Source organism: Protopterus annectens, chromosome 7.part0 (genome assembly GCF_019279795.1).
Source record: "Protopterus annectens isolate FY-2018-M chromosome 7.part0, PAN1.0, whole genome shotgun sequence".
NCBI classification, from domain to species: Eukaryota; Metazoa; Chordata; order Ceratodontiformes; family Protopteridae; genus Protopterus; species Protopterus annectens.
In genome coordinates, this window is record NC_056739.1 from 918,965,120 (window position 1) to 918,990,289 (window position 25,170).

Consider the following 25,170-nt stretch of genomic DNA (forward strand, 5'->3'; position numbering starts at 1 on the left):
GTACTAATATCCCCTACATAACTTTATAACATACTTTGAAACTATACTCTTCTTTGTAAATCTTGAATTCTTTACACACTTTTCTGTAATGAAACGCAAGATCACTAAACTTCTTTACAATGTTTTCTCTTCTACAGTATAAATCCATCTACTTCCTGTAAGAATTTATAGTTACCAGAAATGTATAAATTTCTACATATTGATGTAAATACTTTACTGTTTATACCTGTCTTATAACTATGTTTTCTTCTGAAAACTGTCTGAAATTCACTTGTTAGTAATCTCTACCTCAAAATATTACATCCCTAAACCACATCCATGCAAACTGTAACAAACCCCCCTCTCAAACTGAATTTGATCTCTCCCCTATCCCCATTTCCTACATAAAAAAACTCTTGCTAAAGCTAAAACCCTGCTCCAAGTCAGCTGACAATATTCCTGCCAAATTCTTTAAGATTGCTGCTGATGCAGCAGCTTATCCTATCAGCATTCTGATCAATGGATCGATCCAAAAATCATATGTTCCCCACTCTTTGGGAAAAAAGCCATCATTGGGGCCCTTCCTTTGACATCTCAAACGTCCTACCCATCGCTCTTTTCCCCTATTCTATCTAAAATTCCCGAAAAATGTATCCAAAAACAACTAGTCCAATACCTGTTAAACAAGAACATCCTCTCCCCAACACAACATGGATTCCGTCTCGGGCACAATACTTCTACTGCACTTGGATACCATTAACAAAATCCATGACTCTGGCTATATAGCATCTGCTCTCTTTCTAGATCTATCTAAAGCACTTGATACTATACTCCATTCTATACTCCTCTCTCAACTTTCTTCCATAGGGCTGTCTTCAGTTTCTTAACTGATTTAAAAGCACTCTCTCTCTGATAGGAAACATGCCGTCAAATAGCAACATTTTATCACTCACTACCTCCACAACCCTACTGGTATCCCACAAGGTTCAATCCTTGGCCCCCCCTTCTTTTTAACATATTTATAAATAATCTACACCAAGCTATACCACATACCTCCCTAGTCCAATATGCAGACGACTCAAGCATAGTCTGCTCCACACCCAACCCCAGTATCCGACAAGGGACCCAAACAGCTTTCTGTACTGTTGAATCTTGGCTCCACAAAAATCATCTTTCCTTAAATGTCAAAAACAAACTCATGCTGTTCACCCCTAAAAAATACCACTATCAATATACAAGACTAACATTGTCTCACTGAATTCAATAAAAACTGAACTCGTAGCTAGTACCAAACCTTTAGGAGTCATAATAGACAATCTAAAACTTGATTTACATATTCAATACAACATCTTAAAAAAAAAAACGAAAACTCGGGCTTCTCTACAGGCATAATAAATTTGTCTCCTCACCAACTAAACAAGCCTTAGCCCTCTCCTATCTCCTTCCGTCTCTAACCTATGGTGCTCCCTTATTAACTAATCTGCAGTCCTCCCTGAAACTAAAATTAGAGTCTTGCTACAACAAGATTGCCAAATTTGCTTCTAACTGCCATCACTCAACCCATAACTGTATAGCCTTAAGAAATCTCCAGTGACTCAGATTCCCACATTACCTACTACCTACCTCTCACAGACTTATTTACAAGCCACAAGACTGCCCTGCACTCAGCTCCTTATTTTCCCCTTACTCCCCCACTAGGTCATTATAATCATAAATTCAAAACAAATAAAGTTCACAAACCTAACCTACCTGCAAGTAAACTGTTATACTCCTGGACTATTGCCAGATTTTGGAACGATCTCCCCTCCTCTGTCTGTTTTGAACAACATCCCTTTAAATTCAAAACTTCCCAACACGAGCACCTTCTCTACAACTGGATCTGTAACTGCTGCACTATGTCTAATGCTATCACTTCATTCTCTTTTCCCCAGACTCAGGCCCAGTACTGCCTTTCTAACTATCTAAACACCTAAACCTCACTTTTCCTCCACTCAAATTGTCCCTGACACCCCACTGACCATTACTAATTCTTTTATACTTCACTTTAGGCATACCGACTTCTAACTATAACCTCACATAACTTCTGTCTACTTGTATTTTCTCTGCTTTCTTATCTTCTCTTTGTACTTAATATCTGATATACAATCTACAACTGCTCCACACTCAAACTGATGGACATCACTCAATTTAACTTGATTTTCCTGATACTGTATTACTGTTTGAACTTGCTTATTTTTTGCATAGCTTGAATTTGCTTACTTTTGTCTTTTTGTATTGTTTTATTGCCAAATGTTATATTGTAGTGACTCTTGTAAATATTATGACTACCTTGTTGTAACTACCTTGTACTGTAATTACCCTTGCTGTTTTGTGCATTAGAGCTTTTCTCCCTGGGCATCTGCTGAAAATGGGTTCTGTTCAGCCCAGTGTACTTTCCCGGTAAACAAATGTCAATAAATAATAAATAATACAAATGCACTGTGATTGAACTTTTCTACCTAAACCTCTGTTGATAATGGTCTCTGCCCAGTCAGACTTTCCTAGTTAACAATAGCAAATAAACAAACAAACAAGCAAATAAATAAATATATAAAATCAACTACTACAGACATGCATGTGTGTATGAGGGGAGGAGTCAAAATCCCCCACACCCCACTCTTGCAGGGGTTGTGCCCCTTCTACACGTCACCCACAAAGGAGAGTAGAAAACATTGTTAAATGTCTCTTTCAGCTGCCTGGCTTTGGCCACTAGTGTTTGTCTGGCTGTGAGACTTTTCTTGTATTCAAAATCTTGGCTGACATCACTGTGAAAAAAAAAATCTGGCAAAGACAAAAGAGTGAGTACAGCCAACATACCTGCATGTTGCAAATCTATTCACATGAGAGCGAGAGAAAGATTCCTCACCTGCAAACAAGAGCAAAGCACCATTTCTCATCCCTCCTGAAGTATGCCCATGCACATACCAATATTATACAACAACCCCCCCCCCCCATTAATATTCCAAAACATGCACGCTGATTGGTCAGCGTGCACGTTTTAAATCAGAGTTATAGTAATGGAAAAAGGTCCGGTCACCCGGACTTTTTCCATTAGTATAACTCTTTTTTTTTTTTTCAGCAACGGGGAACACAAGATCTCTGTTGCTTTTTACAACCTGTTTTGATATGTTAAACGAGTTTAACATAGCGAGACAGCTTTAAAAAAAGTAATGGAGATCTTCCTATCTCCGTTTCTTTTTTTAAAGGTGTCTCGTTATGTTAAATGGGTTTAACATAGCGAGACACTTTGTAAAAAGCAATGGAGATCTTGCTTTCTCCGTTGTTTTTGCAAGCATACGCATGCACACTACATCAGAACTGCCGCAGAATACCAGACAGCTGCGGAAGGGCAGCAAGGAGGCATTATACAATGCCATTATTTAAGAAAAGTAATTTTTTTTTTCTTAAATAATGTCACTGTATAATAGCAATAACCCACTTCTGGGTGTGGGTAATCCTGGATTTACCCACGGTTGTCTTTGTTTGGCCACTCGGGCTTCACCCTCGTCACCAGACCATACCAGCTGTGGGTAAATCCAGCATTACCCACATCCAGGCATGGGTTATTGCTATAGTATTACATGTCAGGATTGTCTGGTCTGTACTCATGTTCTTTCCTTTCCATCCTTGGGAAAGAAGTGTTGTGAAATACTCAAGCTTTTCCATCATTATCCATTACTCCAGTGCTAAAGTCTGTTCCTGAACTTGAATCCCCAAACCCTGAATCCACGAGTAAAAATACTAAAGAAAATCAGTCTGGTCACCAGAAATTCTGATTACTAACCAGAATGAACACAGCAAAAATCAGTAGTGGTCACAGCTGTGGAGTACATGAGCAGCAAAAGGGTAGGCCTCCTGCGAATTCTAGTGCTTGCTAGTGTCTCAAAGAGCTCAGTATGTCATGGAACCATAAGACACACACAATGACAAGGTTTTTCATCAAGACGTGACTTCAGTTCTTTGGTACAAATACCATTTTTACAATGCTAGATATAAAGTACTGTGCATGACTGTTTTCATTCCTTCCTGAAGATAGTGGTCTTCCTGACAGAGACAACAAAAAAGCAAGAGGTAGAAGACTGCAGAATGTTTATTTGTGGGAAGGAAAACTGTTTTGTAATAGCAGCAATGTCATCAGTGTTTACTTTTAGAAGGGTAAGCCTTGTTTAACATGTGAACTCTACAAAACAGTGTTAAGTGCATCTCATACCTGTCAAACTCTTACAGCAAGAAAATTGGACAAAGCCATAAATAATGGGTGGACAAAAGCCCTAAAATAAAAACACTTTTTAAATATTGCTCTTAAAAACATAGAAAGTTGATAAAATAACAGGTTCTGCATTAGGCATGACTTTTCTGAAGGGTATGAAGTCTGAAACTCAAATGTCTGTCATTATTTACTGACTTGAACACTCAACGATTAACCAGAAAACCACAATTTTATGAGAAACAGACCAAAAATATGAGGCAAAAGTCTGGACACTCTGAGAAAATTTGTACGGCTTAGAGGTATGGTACATCTTCTCCTTGGCAACAAAATGCAATCCTGACCAATGTACAACATTTCATCTATTTCATGTTTTTTTTTCAGTCCATATAGATTATCACAGCTACTCTGCATTTCTGATTTTCCACTGCTGCCCCAGGGCCTCAAGAAAAGGCAACAAATTTATGTTAACAGTCATCTTAAATGGCTTAATATGGTTTCACATTTCAAGCCAATATTTTGCTCACACACTTACCTAGACATAGAAATGGGACCTTAAAGTAATGATAGTTTTTTTTTTAAATAAGAAATATGGTTTTGTTTAAAATCAATATGAATTCCACAAAAACCCCGCAATGATATCAAACAGACTTTAAACAACAAGCACATTTAAACATGCACAAAAGCAGGAGGCAAAGGTCTGCAGGCCAAACACCACCCATTAACACAAAGCACCAACAAATAACATTGCTACCTGGGTTTGAAGCTCAGCATGCATATACTGCCTTTTTGGTCATTGTGAGAAGTGCGATCATGGGTAAAACAGTGTTGTGCAAAATCAATCATAAAAAAAAGTTTTTAATCTGTCTGGTAACAGGCCAGGCACTGGTTTAAAAACATTGATAAGTCACATAATGCGCAAATTCATTAACTCTCCAGAACAATAATTTAGCTTATAAAAATGCCTTGCCAACATCTTTTAATTCTGGGAAGTCTTGGTTCCCTTTTCTCTTGTTGTTTTTTAATAATGTTCTATTGTAAACTCAATATTGCTGCTTATCTACCCAGCTGCAGAAGCTGTCTGAAACTGACTGGCAGTAATTCTTAAATTGAAGCAACTAAAATGCAAATTTAAATTCTGTAGAAAAGACAATAGGTTATGCCTAAAAAGCAAATGTCCACTACCTAGAGAACTTGCACAATAGGTTCATAGATTAGTACTAAGCTAACTGCCCTTGCAAACTCTTTTAAGCCTAGCCAATTATCGTTTGTGAGACTCAAACCCTGCACCTTGTGTTTGGAAGGCAAACACCTTAACCAGTAGGCCACCTCCCCACCCAATAATTTAGGAAACACTAAATAAACATTGAAATCAGAGGTCTCCTTTTAATCTAATCACAATCCAGTACTTTAAAGCATCAATGTTTCCCTACACAAATAGTGTGCTGCTGGTAGTACAGGTTTCTCAATGCCAAAGATCTGGTGTGCATATTGAAAGTCATGGCACTTCACCGATCTGAATTCTCATTCCAAGTGTTCTTGGTAATCTAAAAATACTCCTCACTGCACTAAATATTTAAAGACTGCACTGCTTAACAAGAAACACCTGTAGTCAAGCTTGAACCGGTTCAGCTTTTTTGCCCTCCCAATTCCACTTCTCCCTTATTTATTTGTCCTGTATCTCATGCCCCCATTTTAGGACCATTTATTTTTCTCAGACAGTCTTTCAGAGCACAAAGAATGCAACATTCTCTGTGCTAGACACCCCCTTTATTAAAAAACAGAAATAAAAAATCTTAAATCCAGGAAGCTGGTATCTCTTCTGCCCAGCTTTCATCCACCGATTGCTTTCACAGCAAACAGCCTTATTTTCCCATTTATACCTGCTTTATCTTGTTCACGCAATAACTCTAGCAAAGCACAGCAAAGTTAAGCTAAGCTTTGAAACTCAATTTGCAATGTGCATACTGTTACACAGTACCTGTCAGAGAAAGCGGAAAACTATGGGTAACTAAATATTTGTTTTACTGTACCAAAGTTGGTAAACCATCTTGTGTAAGATATAACAATTAAAATTATTTAAAGTGTATTGTCTCACTTGGAGATGTACTTTTTTAACACCATCCAATTTGGCAAATAAAGTACTGACTAGTGCATACATTTCCTCTTAAATCAATTTAAACTAGCACTCATCAAATTTGTTTTCCCCACAGTGATGCCACTGGAAGTTAAAGATGATCTTTAACCTCAGTGACATCAACTCCATGAAAATGTGAAATGCGTCCATAGACTTTAATGGATGCATTCTACACAAGCACTTAAACGTGTCCATTGCAGTCTATGGAAGAGCCCTTAGATGATGTCACTGAGAGAAAGTCTAAATTTATTTCAGCCATGGTTTGAATAAAAAGTTAAAAAACTTTATTAAAAACAGCCCAAATAAATCTGAAATGACCAGGGTGAGATGCATGCCGTGATGCATTTTTTTAAAGTCTGACAATACACTTTATGTGTAGGCAGCATAGCGGCATGTCATTTCATGACAAAGTAATAGTGTCAAGGTACTAGCAGATTAGTACTCCTCAAAAGTAATGAATGTCTTCAGGGGATGCTTACAAAAGTTACTGCCACCATTAATGTGAACTCAGTAACACCTGCAGTACTACTGATTCAGGCCTTCACAATGCTGTCAGATTTACAGAATGGACCACATCTAAAAAGGAATACATGCATTTGTCTATCATCTTCTCAAGGGGTACTATCAATAACTTCAGAAGCACAACACAACCCAGTGCACTCTTGGCAGATGCTATATGACCAAAAATGCTAGCAAGCAGACCTTTGTTACTAGCAACATTAAGCAAGGGAAGGCAGGAAGAAAACATTTAAAGCATGACCGAATACAGCAAAGCTGATTTTCTTCAGCTTTCTTTTATTTAATTTTAAGTGTGTGGAAATGGATCAATGTGAAGCCGAACCCTACACCAGCAATACAAAACTTGCATACACATGTACTAACCAGCTCAGAATCATAGTAATAATCGTCCCAATTCTGTCTGAGGACTTTCTTTGTCATCTGAAAGCAAGGCAAATTGGGTTAGGTGACATTCTTCTCAAACACAACACTCTTCTACTGCTGGACAGCACAGACACATTTTTGTTTTAAAGCAAAAATGGTGCACCACTCTTCAGTACTCTGACCCTGCATTCTCAAAATCTTCATTAAATGAACACAGACATAGTCATCTACAGCAAGTAATGACTGATAATGACAGTATGGTCCACTTCCAATACTATCACGGAATCCTTTGAAAGACAGAATGCACCTTGCAGATAAGAAGGCAGGCCAGAACACATACCCATTAAGTTCTCAGCTGCTTATATTAGGCTGCCAACTAGTGGAGCAGCCTAGACAGAAGCCTTACAGCAGCATCTCACTGCTTGTTGAAAATGTCATCACAAATTATTTCTGCAACACAACCAAATGTCCTTTCATTTGATGTATTCACACATCTGAATTTAAAGTGGTATTAAAATGATACAAAGACTATAAAAATAAATGGCACTTCATCATCTTCATTATAGTGGCATATATTAATACAGTATATAACATGTTTCCTTTTTTTTTTTTTTAGAAAATCTCAGAATACATTTGCAAATATTCAAACAGTTCCTATGTACAGTATTACTTATCAGCAAAAGCTAAAATCAGTACATATGCCATATAACTTCACTGTAAAACATTAAGGACCACTTGTAATCACTGATAGCATGTTAACACAGTTATTGGTTAGTATGGTCTTCACTGCGGTTAACTGTGAATTAACCACTATGAAAAGACGTACTCAAGCTAATATGACTGCTAGTCATAGCAACCGATTACAGCACCACTTGTTCAATGGAAATTTTAATATGTATTTCAGTTAAGCCTATTGGTTATGGCATATTTGTCTACTTGCAAAGCGACACTGCCATGCTTCCTCAATAGCCAGATATGATTACCAGTGAGCACGACAGGAAAACTGCACTTTGCTTGCTCTGCAACACACTGTGATGGAGCCTTAACTGGAAACCAAGAGACAAGTTCAATGAATGGACCCGGCTACTCAGGAGTTGGCTGGGGAGAGGGAAAAGACTGGCAGGTTGTCAGCTGGAATATCGTTGGGAGATGAGAGGGTTCGTTGCTTGGTGCAGGTACTCCTGATCACTAAAGATAAGGTGGTAGAGGTAAAATACTCACTATAACAGACTGGGGATGGACATGGGATGCTATGGCTGTGTCACTGCACATCTTCTGCATAAGTGTGATAAAGGGTAGGTCATAAATAAATAAATAAATAAATAAAACTATGTTCTCGGCAGTAGTATGACATTGCCCTGAGATGCCTTGAGCTCTTCTCAATTTCAGTTTCCTGTGCACATCTAGAGAGTGTCAAATTCTTTGTTTTTTTATTCTGGGACAATGGAAAAAATGCAGAGGCAGCTAGCCTGTTTCTTGGATAACTTTGCCAACACCTTAAGCATGTAGGAACAATTAGTCCATAGGGCGAATTTGTCCTTGTTAAAGATTAAACAGGACTCCTTACACATGACAGCCTGTAGCTTTGAAATTCTTCCAGCAGAGGGCAGTGTCACTAGTAATGTCAATTTCCATGACAGATGTTAAGGAACACATAAACAGCTAGCTTGCAAGGGGTCAGGAAGAGTTTTCTAAATTAATAATTTAAGTCCCACAGTTGAGTGACTTCCTTTTTTTGGTGGTCTGAAATGCAACATGTTTTAAGGAACTACTTAGCTTCCAACTGGGAATACAGAAGTGGATTGAATGGCAAATATTCTGAAATGACCACAACAGGTAGCATGAAGTATAGGTTAGGTCTGTTTTGTAGATTTTTGACAGGTATGTGAGAAACAGTAACACCTTCTCAGAACCTGGTTTCTGGCCTTTGCTAAGGCACAACAGGGAGAACCTTCACCACCTGGGTATGATTTCCTTTTTTTGTTTCCTACCCTCCATCAAGATGCACATCATGTCCTCAGAAAACATGTGCCTGAAAGTGATGAGCACTACGTGATCCATACTGTCAGCCTTAACAGTATCAAGTGGGAGTAGAATGGGAGAGAGTCATATACAGGGGCAACAGAACTGGCTGCGCCTTTACTAAGCTCAGCAGAAGGGAGAATCAGTGCTGCCTTGGCCAGAACAGAGCTACCAATAGCATTCTTGGCCTGTCGTACTTTATTTTCTGTAGCATACTGTGGATGAGCAGTATAAGCCCAGATGCCTGCTTACTGGTGAAGGAAAAATGTCTAATTTTGGTTTCAGCTTTTGAGGGTATGGTTGGGGTCAACAAAGGGGCAGCATCCAAACAGGTTGTGCTAGAGACTTTTTGGCACCAACAGATACGCTTGGTGTGGGTCTGGGAAGGTGCCTCACCAACACGGAATCTTCAAGCTTGGTGGAGAGGGGGTTGCTATCTGACTGTGTTGTAGATGTCAACCTACTGAAAGTTCTCCTTCACCAGGTGCTCTCCAAGTACTAAAATAGCAGACTAGGACCACATACCCACAATCTTGCCAGATAAGTCCTCAGACATCCTGTTCATAGGTTCATGGGTTTTTAGTAGACTAACGACCACAAGTGCCTTTTTAAGCTTAGCCATGCATCCCAAATCTCTGACAAGTTCTGATACCCTTTATAAGTGTAAGCAGGGGTATGGGAGATGAACCATTTACAGGTTACCTGTGCACATTAGAGACATAGGTGCCAAACCAGGGATGAATTTCCGGTTTCCCATCCAATTGTCCAAGTTGTACTTAGGGAGGAACTCTGCTCCACATGGCTGGGGAGCCCATTACATAGACACAGTAGTCTCTGGGATACATACCTATCTTTCCTCCAGCAGAACCTATTTATATCATAGGCAATGTTTAAGTCTTTAGAATGGGTAATTCTGGTGCTGCTTGTTTTGTGGATATGCAGGAGGTCCATCAGAGTGGGGTCTGACAATGCCCTGGATGCTAGGCACAGATCTCCCCTCAAAAGCCTGTAGGATACAGAATACAGGGATATAGGACCTCGAGCTGGTCTGCACAGGACATTTTACTTACGTCCTGTATTATTTTAGTGAACAACCTCTGTGGACGTTCCAATTGTTGGATATGCATTGTTAGGAACATACCAAAGGGAGCACTGTACTCAATGATAGGTCTGATGAATGCCGAATATAGTGGAACAATGACTTCCTTGGACTTAGATGCCATACCCTTTTTATAAGTTGCACAATATAGAATGATTTCCTCACCACTGTAGACATGTGATGGTCAAAGACTAGATTACTATCTATGTCTGTCCCTAAGTCCCTGACTACTAGGTCAGCGCTAAGGGATGTTTTGTCATTATGATAGTTACCAGGGATGGATGACTTCCCAAAGGATACTATTATTCATTTCTTGGCATTTAGTTTTAGACGATGGTTCTGACACCAGTTGTTTGTCTGTGTCAGCCCCTCCTGGAAAACATTTGTGTCAGTGTGAAATTCAAGGACACCTCCTAATATGCAATCATCTGCAGATTTAGTCTGCCAGAGACCATGGACATTGGCCTTGACTACTGAGAAATAAATGCCAAAAAGGAGTGGTCCAAGGACTGATCCTTGAGGGACTCCACTTGTGACTGGCCTCTTTGTAGAGGTGGCCTCCCCAATTTTAACTTCCTGGGTCCTGTCTGTGAGCCAGTTGGCTATCCACCGGGTGACATATGGGCTTGTACCTAACTTCTTGAGTTTGTCAACAATGCCCGAGTGGGGTATTGTGTCAAATGCCTTGGCCAGGTCAAGGTAGGCAGTGTGAACAATTTTGTCCTCATGCATTGCTTTGGTGACCTTCTCAAAGAAGTCCACCAGGTTGAGTAGGCATGATCTGACCTTGACTAAACCAAACTGGGTTGGGTCCAGTGTCTAGAGGTTTACTATATCTCTGTTGACCATCTCCATGATAATTCTTTCCATGGCTTTACATATAAGACTAGTGAGACTTATTGGTCTGTAGTTTTCAGGGTCTGTAGATGGCCCAACTTTGTGCAGAAGGATGACTGTTGCCTTTCTCCATTATTGAGGCATGAAACTAGTTTGGAAGCTACAGCTAAATAGTGATTCCAGAGGCCATGATAGATCATGTTTCATGCTATTTAGAAGCCTTCCTGGGATATTGTCTGGGCTCAGACTCAGAAAAAAGGTACAGAACATGAAAATCCTTATTGGACATATGCTTTTTGGAAACATCTATTCAAGACAATCTGCCAATAACAATTAGCCTATGACAATACAAAAACAAGGTTAAGAATGTCTTCTCCTACAGAGTACTTCTGCCTGAAATTCTGGAAGCAGGCAGAACCAAATGACTGACGACAACTGAGGTTTAGGATGTTCATCAAACTGTGGCAAGAAAGATCAGAGGATACAATGTCCACTGATGTCCAGACATCCAAGCGAGGGTGAGTACATCAAGCCAAGATGATGAAGGGTGAAGTCAAGCTGACTACTGGGTTCTGCAAGCAGGAATCTAAAGAGTAAATACTGCAACAGAGAATGTTATGATGCAATACTAAGTGACTCTGATTCATCAAAAGACTATATAAGACTCACTACCTCTGAGTAGCGTGAAAATGCTCTGAATGGGAGATAAACTGATTATTTCTAAGGGACAGTTTGCTGAAACAATACCACAGGAAGGTAACTAGGAACAAAGGACAGGGCAAATGGACTATCAGTAAGAAGAGACTGGCTGATACAGTATAACGTGTGTAAGTGTAACCTGATCCAGCCGAGTCAAAAGGAGATCCAAGAGATTTCAGCACAGCCTTTAACACCATGCCTCACAGGAAGCTGATGCAAAATAATATCAAGAGAAATCATGGATTTCAGTGCAGACTTACTTAGAAGATGCCATGCTCCACAGGAAGTTGGTTCACAATAAATAAAGTGTACTTGTGGCATCCAGTCTGATGTGATCAAGTCTGATGACTACATATAAGCCAGAAAGACACAACTGCTGCTAGCTAGATGGAAACCAGAGCAGATTATAAATTAGAAGGAAATAGTCAATATACAGGGGGTCCCAAAAGCTAAAAAAGATGGAAAATGGGCTGCAGAACAAATGACAGATTGGCTTCATATGGCAGTGGGGTGTGGCTCAAGCATAATGTACAGTGTAGTGTGTCTTTAACTTACCCATATGTCCAAGCTCAGTGTAGTGTGTCTTTAACTTACCCATAAGTCCAAGTGCAGTGTAGTGTGTCTTTAACTTACCCATAAGTCCAAGTGCAGTGTAGTGTGTCTTTAACTTACCCATAAGTCCAAGCTCAGTGTAGTGTGTCTTTAACTTACCCATAAGTCCAAGTGCAGTGTGTCTTTAATTTACCCATAACTCTAAGTACATGTATTATATGACTGTTTCTTGCTTAAACAGTTGCCAAAATTACACAAACAATAAGGTTGCTTACTCATCAGCTCCTGTGTGGTTACTTATGTAGTAGGTGCAAACGAGCGGAGGTGGGTGCACTGATTGCAAGAGTACTGGGGTGTTAGAAGCTGAGGTAATTCAGATGAAGAATGTGAGTGGGGAGCTCAGATGGGATATAACAGTACTTTTGTAGATGCAGTGTAAGGAATTAGAAAGAGCAAAAGGCTAGGTATTCCAGCAGTTAGAAAAGAGAAGATATAAGCATAATACACAAGAACATCGGGGGAGGGATGGGCAGATTACTACACAGGAATATCTCAAGATCGCAAGTGGAGAGGTGTAGGAGACCAGTATCAGGACTGACATGTACAGAGCATTTCTAGTGATCAGAGATTAGACAAAAACAAATATCAGATGGGAATGCAATTCAGAGTGCAGTGGAGAAATGGCACTATGGACTGTACTGGGATGGAAATTAGACAAGACAGGCCATCAAGTAAGAACTTTTATCACAGATGATAGAAGGTGCATATTATATCACAGTGTATCTGGACACCAATGACTAGGTAAAGTACAACTAAAGAAAAGACACAGAAAAGAGTACTGGAGGTGACCAGGACAGGTAGAGAGTTTGAGTGTTTAGTGGCTTTTCTGAAGGTGCAATTACTGCTAAATGATTACATAACAATAAAGTATAAGAGCCAGGACTATGATATCTGACACAGAAAATAGACTGCTGAGCAGGAATTTCTAGTGGTGGGTCACTGTGGGAGGCACAGCAAACAGACAGATTTGACCACTCATCTCTATGGGTAAGGCAATCCTGCTGAAATCGCGAATGAAAACGTACCATTAAACTGAGGTGGAAAGGGATAGGGACTATTGGGACAGACAGGAGGACAGTAGAAGACTACAGTAAATAAATAAAGATAGCAAAAGGTAGGTACACACAGGGTAAGAACAGGGTGTGAAAATAGCCAAGGTGCAATCTATCAGCCAGAACTTGAACAGGGTGAAGAGAGAGTTAGGAAGGCACAGAGGATCATGTGGGACAGTGCCAGTAATTTAGCCAAGAAAATAAGGAAGCTTCAAATAATGATACAAAAGGGAAAAGGCAGACACAGTGGATGTGAAAGAAACCTGGATAAAAGATGAAACGCACTTGGACATGGAGACCTCAGAATATCAGCACTTTCTTATTAGGACAGAAAGGGCAAGAGCAGGAGAGAGAGGGTTAACAGCCTGGATTAAGCAAGATATAAAGTGTGAGTTACTTAACAGAGCAGCAACCCCGGGAACAAAGGAACCTTGATGACCATCAAGCATCAACAGTCTAGCAGTCAAACTAGACAGGAGAAAGTGTGAGATCTGGTGGTTACAAATATACTAGCCAGCAGACGCTGACAAGATGATAAACAGATAAAGGCACGGATAAGGTCTTGAGGTAAGGAAAAAGTTATCATAATGAGTGACTTTAATCTCCAAAAACAGACCAGTGCATTCCAACATTCAAATCGATTAGAGGGAATGAAATAGTTGAGATAATACAAGGAAGAGAAAAATATTAGATATCATACTTAACAAGGATAAGAGGGTTCCAGACCTAAAAGCCAAAGTAAGTCTGGTCAACAATGACCATTTCAGTATACATAAGGGGGCAACAAATAAAATCAAGCATTATACTACAGAAAGGCAGGCTATATTAACTAGGGAACATACTGAGAGTGAAATGTGATACAGCAGACAAGTACAGGAAACAAAACAGCATTGGGCAGAAAATAAAGTGAATAATGCAAACAGATGAAGAAAAGGAGGTGGAAAAAAAGAAGAATAGAGAGGCAAGAGGTTCAAAAGGAAATGGGAGAGAGGGGTACATGCAGGAATATTGGACCACTAGAAAAAAGGACTATGAAGGTAGCAAGAATGACAAATCTAGTGAAGGATCTATCAGAAATAAAAATGGAAGAAAGACTTTTTTTCAGATACATGAAAGAAAGAAAGAACTGCAGAGACTGGCTAAGAAGGGAAGTACAGTGAGGCTGGGGAAAATGCTGGGAATTCCTTTCATATTTGCAAAAGAAACTGAAAGAAGAGTGTTATCTTGGGTGGGAAAGGACAGACAAAAGGGCATCTGACAGTCATATAAAAAGGGAGGTTGTAGAAAGGAAACTCTGGGAGTTATGTACAACAGGTCTATATCATATCATCAAAGGTTCAACTTAGCAAACCTCTGTTTGTCAAACCAAAAACAGTGCACATTCACTTAAGTGAATGTTCGCATCAGCAAATGTTTTACACAGGGAATAGAATTTGTTGACCAACACTGCGACTGTCACACACACTGCACTATGTCAAACCCACCAAGGTGAGGGACTGCTCCTCCCACCCACCCCCCCTTCCTATATATACAAACTCTGAGATCGCATTACTGTGAGGAAAAGGGCAAATTTTCTGATGTTGTCCAACTAATTCCATTCCCTGTGTAAAATATTCACTGATGTGAACGTTCACTGTTTTCGGTTCGACGAATGGAGGTTCCCTGAGTTAAATCTTCGACTATATGATATGGACCCATGTAAGACAAGGTGCAGTGTCTTGACCCCACCCCCACCCCCGAGGATCCTAAAAAACATGGTGGGTGCACTTATAGATCACCTAAAGAACTCTAACTAGTCACTAAATAGTACTAAACAGTGGGGAGATACTGAAGGAGGGAGGTCATAGTGGTGAAAAGTAACTGTGTGTGTGTGTGTGTGTGTGTGTGTGTGTGTGTGTGTGTGTGTGTGTGTGTGGGGGGGGACTATAAGAGAACAAAACCTGAAATCCTGATGTCAGTAGCAGGGAAAGACAACACGGAGGGAAAGGCTAGTCAGCCTTCACATAGGGTAAGTACCAACATGAGTCTGTAGCAAAAGCATAACATAAGTCTAATAAGCTTCATTTTTACGGCTGGGTAGTAATGGTACTTCAGGAAAAGGATCACAGCAAAGCTGTACGCATTCACTTCAGTAATTCTGACTCTGTCCCTGGCAGAAAACTGATAGGCAAACTGAAGGGATTTTGAGTAAAAGAGATGCTCACTTAAATTGGAAAATGGTTAAGAGGTGGGCAGGAAGCAGAGACTACTAGTTACAGAAACCCACTCAAATAAAAGACAAGTCGTTAGAGGGTTTCCACACAGATCAGTCCTGGAAACTGTTTTCTCTCTGAGATGCAGCAAGATAAAACTCACAAGCAACATCCTTCTAAGGATCATACATTTCATTCTGCTGCAAGGCTATGACAGTTGCAATTTTTACAAGGCAGAGATAGTTCTTGACTTATAAAGTATCCATGTTCAGTATCAGCAAATGATATACTTGAGATTTAAGCTTTCTCATTTGTAGGCAGTGCAGTAACAGCTAAACATAATTCAGTCAGCATCTGCAACTTAGCATTTTGGTTACAATTAGACTAAAATGTTAAAAATACAATTACATAGAAAGATTACACATAGAAACAGTCAAAAAAAAGTTTTACTACTGCTGAATGCTTTGAATTTCTAAAGTGTAATATATGCCTTGGGCTACACATAATCCTTTCAATTTTCCAGGATCACTTCAACTAAAATGCAAGCCAGTCACGAAACACCATTCAGGTTATTCTGAGCACAGTCTCTTCTACAAAGAGGCACTTGATATGTAGCACAGCATGGCACTGATACTAAACAATACAATGTTTGCAAAATTAAGGACAAGGATGCTACACAAAAAAATGTCTGTTAGAGCAAGCTCAATAATGATATACCATAATAATCCACCACTGCCATTGAAATGTTGGTTCAGGAGCTAGCCCTGACTGCTGCATGCACTTACTGGAGAAACAGGATGAAGCAGCTGGCAGTGTGCTTTCCTAGCCCATGACCTGTGTGACATATGATGAAGAGGAGAGGACAAGCCACACCCCACACTTAAAGGTCAAGGTGCAACCTGTTACTAAGGTGTCACATCTGGAAGACAGCATGACACCTGCTGCTTAGCAGTACAAGTCATACATCCTTATTAGGAGAAACTGAACCCATACCCTTCAGGAAGTTCGCTAGAACAGGTGCACAAGACAAGGTGTCAGCTTATGCATGCCAGGACTGCCATGAGGTACTGCGGTGTTAAGTCAAGCAAAAAAGAAAAGTCCTGATGACTGCCAGAGGGAAGGCATTCCTCGACTGGCACTTACCCAAAACAGAATGAACAAGCATGGCATGCAAAATGGAGGAAAAAAAGCGCCACTGTTCGTTCTTCCTAGTTTCATCAGAGCAAGCAATACTCTTGATCAGGAACAGCCAGTGAAAGAACAGAATATTCTGGATTCTCTGACATTATCTGCTGATCAGAGTCCTACTCCCATGTTAGGACAATGGAGACTTTATATGAAACCACTTCACACACCTGACAGTCTTGTACAATGTATCAAATTTTACTCCTCCCTCTCACTCTTCCCACAATGTCCGCAATGTATAACAAATATATAATGGCCTCGAGATGATGTCACTAATGACACATCCCAGGCTTTCACTGCTAACCCTGTAAATAGTAGCTGTACCATCTTTTCATGTCCATGACATATGTTGTCTCTAATACGAAATGTATAAGCAGTCGACTTACAACTGGATGTTGTCAAGTGAAATACAACAAGAAGTTAGTGGTAGGTCAGCTCCGAGAGCAAGTCAATGGACAAAGCACTCTTTTGGTGTTGCATGAAGCAAACTTGCTGAAATCTAATTTCAGTGGCAACAGAATTTTTCTTTACCCTCCTATCTGTGTGACAGTGGAGTAGCTGTACACAAGTCCATGGGATGGGATGGGAAGGGAAGTGCAAGAGGGCTTGCCATCCTGAAACAATAAATAGCTTAGTGTTTGCAAGGCATGGCTACAGTGAGTTGTTTAAATAAACTAGAATTCAGTGACAGTATTTGTCAATCCACTGGCATAAATCCACTGGAACACAGCTATAGGTACCAGAGATAAGAAAGCAGCTTACCGCTGGGTTTTTCAGGGTTTATCCCTTAAATAAGTATAAAGAACATGAGGGTCATGTGGGACAAAAGGCAGATATCTGAATTTAACATATTGCCTATAATGTAAAGTAGAGACTAATGGCATGGCCCCCCTCCTAAACATATATACATAGATATATATATATATATAAAGAAACAGTACAGTCCACATGTGGAAAGGACCTAGAGTGCAAGTCACATTACAGGACACATTTGGCCTGCGTAATGCTGCTGGAGTCGTACATGATCATCAGGGGTCACTCTCCTCAGCCATAAATCTAAGCACAGACTGGGTACTCATAGCAACTTCTCTATATCCATCTTCTTTCTCTAAGGACACTTCTTAACTTTTCCAAAATTAAAGCACAAACGTCTGTCATGAGGCTTCCCAATTTTAAAAGCCCACACACTCCCACATGCTCAAATAAATGCAAAGGAGCTTTTCAAGACAGTCTTAAAATGCTTCCTATATGGTTTTATACTCAATTTAAATCTGGGACATTATTCATTTACTCTGCTTATATATCCAGGGATGCTTTAGTTCATATTTTCATATTAGAAATTTGCCAGCAGCTTGCTTCAGTGTTCAGTGTGATAAAAACTGTTAAATCCAGTAGACTTCCACCTGATTCCATTTATCAAAAGTGTACATCAAAATTTTCTCAAAAATCATTTAATCAGACCAAAGCTTGTGAGATGCTTCTGGGAAAAACAACCAAGAGTAGTGGGCTCACTTCGTATGTATGCACATATATGTACATTTTCATTGTTCACAGCAGTTTAACTGTATACTACAAAAAATATTAACAGTGCTTGCTCTATATTGTACTATACTGCACCATGCAGCAAATGCACACGTCGTTACTGAGAAAAAAATACAAGGTTAAATATAATTTAAGGTACTACTGATTGTAGTATTCATGCCACTCTTAAATCAAATTAGTATTCTTTTATTTTTCCTCTCAGAGTGATGCAGTTAATGAACAGATAATTTATTTCAGATATGCTTCTGAAATATAATTTACAGAGCCAGGAAAAAGAGGAAAGAAGCCAACAGTATCCCATTATCATCTCAGGCTTTCAGCTGCCTGGACAGACAGTCATGCTGTTGTCTTGTTAATCACCATTTTACAGTATCCTATTTTGAGCACAGACTGCTTCCTGTCACAGCCTCATTTTAAATAAGGTTATTTAGACTAAGCAAGTCAAAAGATTCATTACAAATCTATATTGCTACGAATAACAAAAGATGCTTTTAATCTATACCAGTGGAAAGGGGCCAATGCATCTCACACTGGTAGACATGTGACTGCCAGCTAAAAGATTAATTGTAATAGGACATTATACAAGCTTGCTTTCCAGTCTCTGATATTAATAATGTAAAACACAGTGTAATGTGAAAAAAAAACAACCAGAAATACTGTTTTTGGATTACAGCTATGAACAAGTAAATACAGTTAAACAATAAAACTTAATAAAACAAGCTGAGTATTATTTAACTGTAGAAAAGCACAAAAATGCTATCAAATGCTGGTAACGAATATTAAAATTTGACTCCCTTCCCAAATTCACAAGTTTCCCCTTCTATCTGGGAAGCCAATTGATAGCTTGGCAGAAAGAATGTCACAGAGAAGATATAGGAGTAATGATCAGAACTCATGTGAGGCAGATTGGGGAGGGGACTAGTCAGGAGTCTTACAATCCTGGTAATCATGCCATTACAAAGGCAAACGTCTCAATTTTTCAGTGCAAAGGCAGTCACGGGTTATCTAATCAACTTGGGCAGAAAGACTAAGGAAACAACTGCTAATTTATAAATGCTGTTCGTGATGATGATAATACATTAATGGCAGAATTCGCTTTTTAATGGAAAAAAAAAAACTACTTTGAGCACTTACAACTTTTAGTGACTTTTTTGCTGCTAGAAAGGAAACAAAGGATAATAAAATGAATCCAACAACCAAACAATAATCCCTTCATCTTCCTGCCAGAAAGGCCACACTCTAGCACCCCTATATTGTTTAGCATCAACTCAGGGAGAACAGACAACTGTATGACCAGATGAAATACACATCCCTAGTTTGTGAAGTAAAGCTATAGAGCTTGGCTTTTTTAAAAGAAATACACCACCTATCTAACAGGAATGCTATTAGTTAAAGCAGTTTCATTCATTTATTCAAAATTCTGCTAAAATACACAGAAATAAAAAGTTTCAGTGCAGCAGCACACACACCCCCCTCCCCAGTACATACTCTGTTGAGAAATATCTAAGCCTGGCATAGACACACAAAGGGAGAAGTGGACGTTATTAATTTGGTAATTTCATGGTGTAGATTTTCAAGGGATACATGGGGAGTAATACACAGTCATTAGACAAAATGGGAATAATACATAGTCAACTCCCATATTTCGTTAATCATGGAACTCGGGGTAAAGAAGTTTTTCCTTACAGTCAAGATTACACACTAACTCAGGGTCAGTTTACTCAGAGATAAGGTGTGTGTGAGTGCAGGGGAGGGGTTTTTCCCATTATCAGTGGCTTGACTCTAACCACAGTGTGATATTTTATCATGTAATCCCTTGAAAGGTTAATTCAAGAATATATATATATATATATATATATATATATATATATATATATATGGGTCTACTTTTCTTTGTCGAAATTTCATTATTTCGAAAAAGAAAAGTAGAGAACCACTTACGCGAAAGTGCACTTAAACGAAAATGCACTTTCGCAAATATCGTTTCAATGAACTGCTAAGAAACACTGCGGCGCTGAAGCACACTACAGTGGGGAAAAGGGACTTTACCTGTTTCCCCACTGTAGTGCAATCTCGGAGTTAGTATATTTAAGTAGCGGGGGTGTGGGGGGCCCAGCCCCCCTCATGGGGGGTGCAGGGGGGCTTGTCCCACTGCAAAACACTGTTTTTTGTGTTTTTTATCGGTTTGTTGAACCGATATTCGCAAAACTGCACATTCGTTTAAGTGCACTTTTGCGTAAGTGGTCCTCTACTTTTCTTTTTCAAAATAATGAAATTTCAACAAAGAAAAGATCCATATATATCTCTCTCTCTCTCTCTCTCTCTATATATATATATATATATATATATATATATATATATATATATATATATATCTATACATACACACCCACACACACACACACACACACACACACATATATATATATATATATATATACACACACACACTTCTCCATGTGTATCTGCTAGACTGAGATATCTGCAACCAAAAAGTGCACTTGCATGTATGGGTGTGTGTGTGTGTGTGTGTGTGTGTGTGTCTCTGTGGGGGGGGGGGGGACTGTTTCTGCTGCCCTGAAATCTGTTAGTTTATATGCATTGTATGAGCATCCTGAATAAATAATTTCCACTCAACAACACCCTTTACCAAACTATTAAATGGCCCCGAGTTTGGAACTAATTACACTGGACACTGAATAGATTACATCTTTCTTTAAGGAAAAAAAAAGACTCATTATACAAAATGCAAAAGCAGTCATTGCTTACTTCAAACAGCAGACAAACAAAGCAAATTGGTACGTTTGAGTAACAGGAAACAAAAGTCTATCGCAAAATACATTAAAAACTAAGCCCAGTAATTGTTATATAGTAATGGGGGACTAAATTAAAACTCTGCCTAATTAACTGCTCTTTGCTTTGCTGAGGTGAAGTCTGCAGTAAAGTGATGCTTTTAAACCAATAAAAAAAACAAGGTGGTTAGTAACACAGCTACAGCAGCATTGAGCAAGTAGCATTTATTTCCAAAGAACATGCTCTACACAGGAAACAAACTTTTAAGCCTACACTTACAAACAAAATACTGCCATAAATATTAAAGCAATTTTATAAATATATCCAAGTAGCATAACAGGTTGTCACACAGTTAATCATTCTGTTTTGAGTTGTCAAAAACATAGAGATTAATGACTGGTTGACCTGCAAGAACAGTGGCACACAAGTTAAAATAGAAATTGAGGTTGTGTAGTTTAACATCAGCTTACATGTTCCATAAAGAAGTGCCATTTACATATTTGGGGGACTCCTAAATAAACAGTGACATATGATAAGTGGATAGAACAAAAGGATAGAATTATTTTCTCTACTGAAGTAAAATGACTGTCCAGTCACAGGTTTTGCTCCACATTCTTTACTGAAAAAAACTCTTACCACTGTAGCCTCTAGGTGGCAACAAACACCAGATTTTTAGGAAGGCTAATGTACTAGGACAATACCTTGAGTGAGGTGTAAAGGTAACAACGTAAATGTCTTGTAAAAACAACTATATGCAGCCAACCTGTTACTGCAAATGAATCGGAGTTGTATTTTATATTTTCTTTTTTTTCTTAATTCAACCAAAAAAACATAGACAAAGTAACTACTTCATTTAATTATTACCGAACATGTTCTGTCTTCTGGACACAACCTGCACGAAGAGACAAATGTTTCTTGATCATACATTAAAACTTAACTTTGAAAACACCGAATAAAAAGAAATATGACCAAGGGCGACCATCAAAAGAAGTTTGTATTGGGACAGGTAGTTTGCACACACACACACACACACACACACACACACACACACACACACACACACACACACACACACACACACACATGATCTATGGTAGGATAAATGTTATTTCTTGTCTGCATTCCAAAATGTAAAGGAGATGTGTCATAACAGATGGTTGCAAATACTATTTTTAAAAGCACATAAACAACTTTCTAAAAAGCTTACAATATCCCTGGAAGATCACTGCCTGTGCAAGTCATTACCTGATTAAGGTAGTGGTACTCTTCAGGCTTCTTCAGATGGAATGCAGTTCTCTCCTCCTCACTAGTTCCCGCCAGCAGGTAGTAAAATACATGATAGTTCCTAGTGAACAATGGATAATATAAAACAACTTAGTTACAGAGCAGCAGTAAGTGTTTGAAAGACAAATAAGATACCATTCTATGAACTAACTTGCATTGTTCCACTATGAACACATTTTTTCAAACTCACATTTAAATTTAGGCAGTGCACTCACTGCTGTCATTACCTATTACAAAGCTGTTCATTGCTTTTACAAGACAGTATGCTAAAAGAGTATGCCATACGAGCAAACTACTGCCTATGTATGGATGCAGCTCAAGATCTGTAATGAAAATGCTAAGGCTAAAAGCAAATATTCAGCTGGTTACATGGCAAACAGTGATAAAGCCCCAACTAAGATGCCCTAACTAAGACTCAGGTGGCCTAGGTTTGGTTAGTGGTCTGCAAGCTGGAGGAATCGGCAGGTATGGGAGATGAATGAGGAGACTGCACGTACTCATTCTCTCAGGTGTAGTGTGTGCATGTGTGTGGGGTCTCCCACTAGGGTGTTAAATCTTCAAATTCTTTGTGGAGACCACAGATAAAGTGAAATCTATCCACAAGATCCTGGGAGAGACAACCCGCACCGATGGAAGTAGGTGACAAAGCCCTCATACTACTCCACTGCACACTCACCCTTTGACCTGTTTTAGGTGTCTGCAGGGGAACAGTAAGGCTCAAGAAAGAAAAACTCTGAATGCTTATTGGTTGAGGAGCAGAAGACAAAATCAGTGGCAAAAAATATGTGCTACATCTCTTAAAAGAAAGCTGCATGTCATTTAGGGAGAAAGTGGTCAACTTTGAAGGAAAGGTAGTACAAACCAGAGACTGAACATGCATTTTAGGCAGAGTTAGGCTCATTAATGTAGTTCATATGTATATGCCACATAAGGAATCCCCCCCTCCTTTTTTTTTTTTACAAAATTGGGCACGGAAATCAAATTAAAAACCTTCTGATAGACCTGTTTCAGTAAAATAGACGTTAAGTGCAGTTCTTGACTAAATGATGGATAGATCTGCAGCCATTAAACAATAAAATGCACACATAGATGCACAAAAGATTATGTCAATGCCTAATGAGAATATTGCCATTGTTAAGAGACCTGGAATTAAATGATGTTTGGAGACCACTTAAAGCAGGGCTTCTACACATACAATCAGCCAAAAGAATACAATAATTACCACTGTCTATTCATTTTTACTAACCAGGCAAGTAAGCTGATTGAAATTACCCCTTTGATCTACAACCCAAGCCAGAGGTAGGCGTACAAGAAAACAGTAAGACAGTTAAGAATGAAAAGAGACAACTCTAATAATGCAGAGACAAACAGAATACATCAGAACTGAAAATGTTGCAAGTCTCTCTCAGTGTATTCAGGACATTATATAATAATGTGCAATATACTGTACATATATATATATACAACAGTTTTATGTAACTGACAGTGTGGAAAATAAATATAAAATAAACATCAGATAAGACTTGCAGCAAGTGATGTATTTGATTTAAGGAAAGATGAAACTGAAGAACTAGGAAAGGAAGAAAGACTGGGATGGTTTGCTGCAACATACAAATGCAACTGAAATAACTTGAAAAGCTCTTGGTGATCATAGCAATTAGACAACAGCTAACTGAATTAATGAAGCAGAAGTTAGACCCATTAATTGTCAAGGACAGGTATGCAGCTCACTACAGAATAAAGGGATATGTTAAAATAAACCCATTTAGAAGACAGGGTTTCCTCCCTTTGCAAAAAAATCTTTCAAGATGCAGTTTAAAGGAATATACAAGAGAAAAAAACTCACTAAAGTAACATAATTGGTGGAAGAAACTAAAAAAAAGTTTGAAACTGTGTCCATAATGAAACATAAGTAAAAAAATATTTAAGATGTTAAAGTAAATAAGGACTATGCAATGGACAGTACAATGGTGGACTCTAAGACACTAGGTAGTTACAGTGACACGTCAAATGGGCCAGAAGTCCTAAAAATATGCTGACACAGAAAATGGAAAAAAAAAAAAAAAAACTGGGGAAATATAAAGGACAGGAAATATGAAGAAATATTACTAAGACGGTAAGGGCAGATTAAGATTTCCACAAGGAAGTGATATAAAAACTCTATAAGACCAAATTTGGGAAGGATTATCCATCGATTGAAGGTTGATGAGATGGAGAAACAGATGAGACTGTCAAAAATATTTGGCATGTTACTTTAAGAAGACAGAAACAGTAGGTGCTTTTAATGCACTGCCATCATTGAACTCACAAAGTTAGAATTACATCACAGCCTGCCTACACAATTAATGTTTTACATTAAATTTACCACTTCTCAAGTGACTGCTTAGCAAATCTTTTAAAATAGGATTTATCCTGCAAATGGCACAAACTAGTGAAGAAGCCATCTTTAGCAAAATGCAGTTGATGCTAAAATGTATACAAAGTTATGGTTATCAGGTTATGCCCTCTTTCACTTATTTTGATCAACAAATCACAGACAGGATTCATTAATAAGAAAGAACTTGATCTGATTAATTGGCATAATCTAAATGAGTGAAGGCCAAGAAAAA

The 25,170-nt window shown here is 38.8% G+C and overlaps 1 protein-coding gene across 4 annotated transcripts in view; it reads right to left on the bottom strand.

The window, feature by feature from the left end:
- MYO9A (myosin IXA) overlaps positions 1-25,170 on the bottom strand; it is a 2,281,069-nt gene that overhangs the window by 1,503,940 nt on the left and 751,959 nt on the right. For all 4 annotated transcript variants that reach the window (XM_044077496.1, XM_044077494.1, XM_044077495.1 and 1 more), the window contains exons 4-5: positions 22,523-22,622; positions 7,245-7,301 (exon numbers count right to left, since the gene is read on the bottom strand). In XM_044077496.1, the coding sequence (XP_043933431.1) occupies positions 7,245-7,301; positions 22,523-22,622 (157 nt within the window). The remainder of the gene's footprint in view (positions 1-7,244; positions 7,302-22,522; positions 22,623-25,170) is intronic.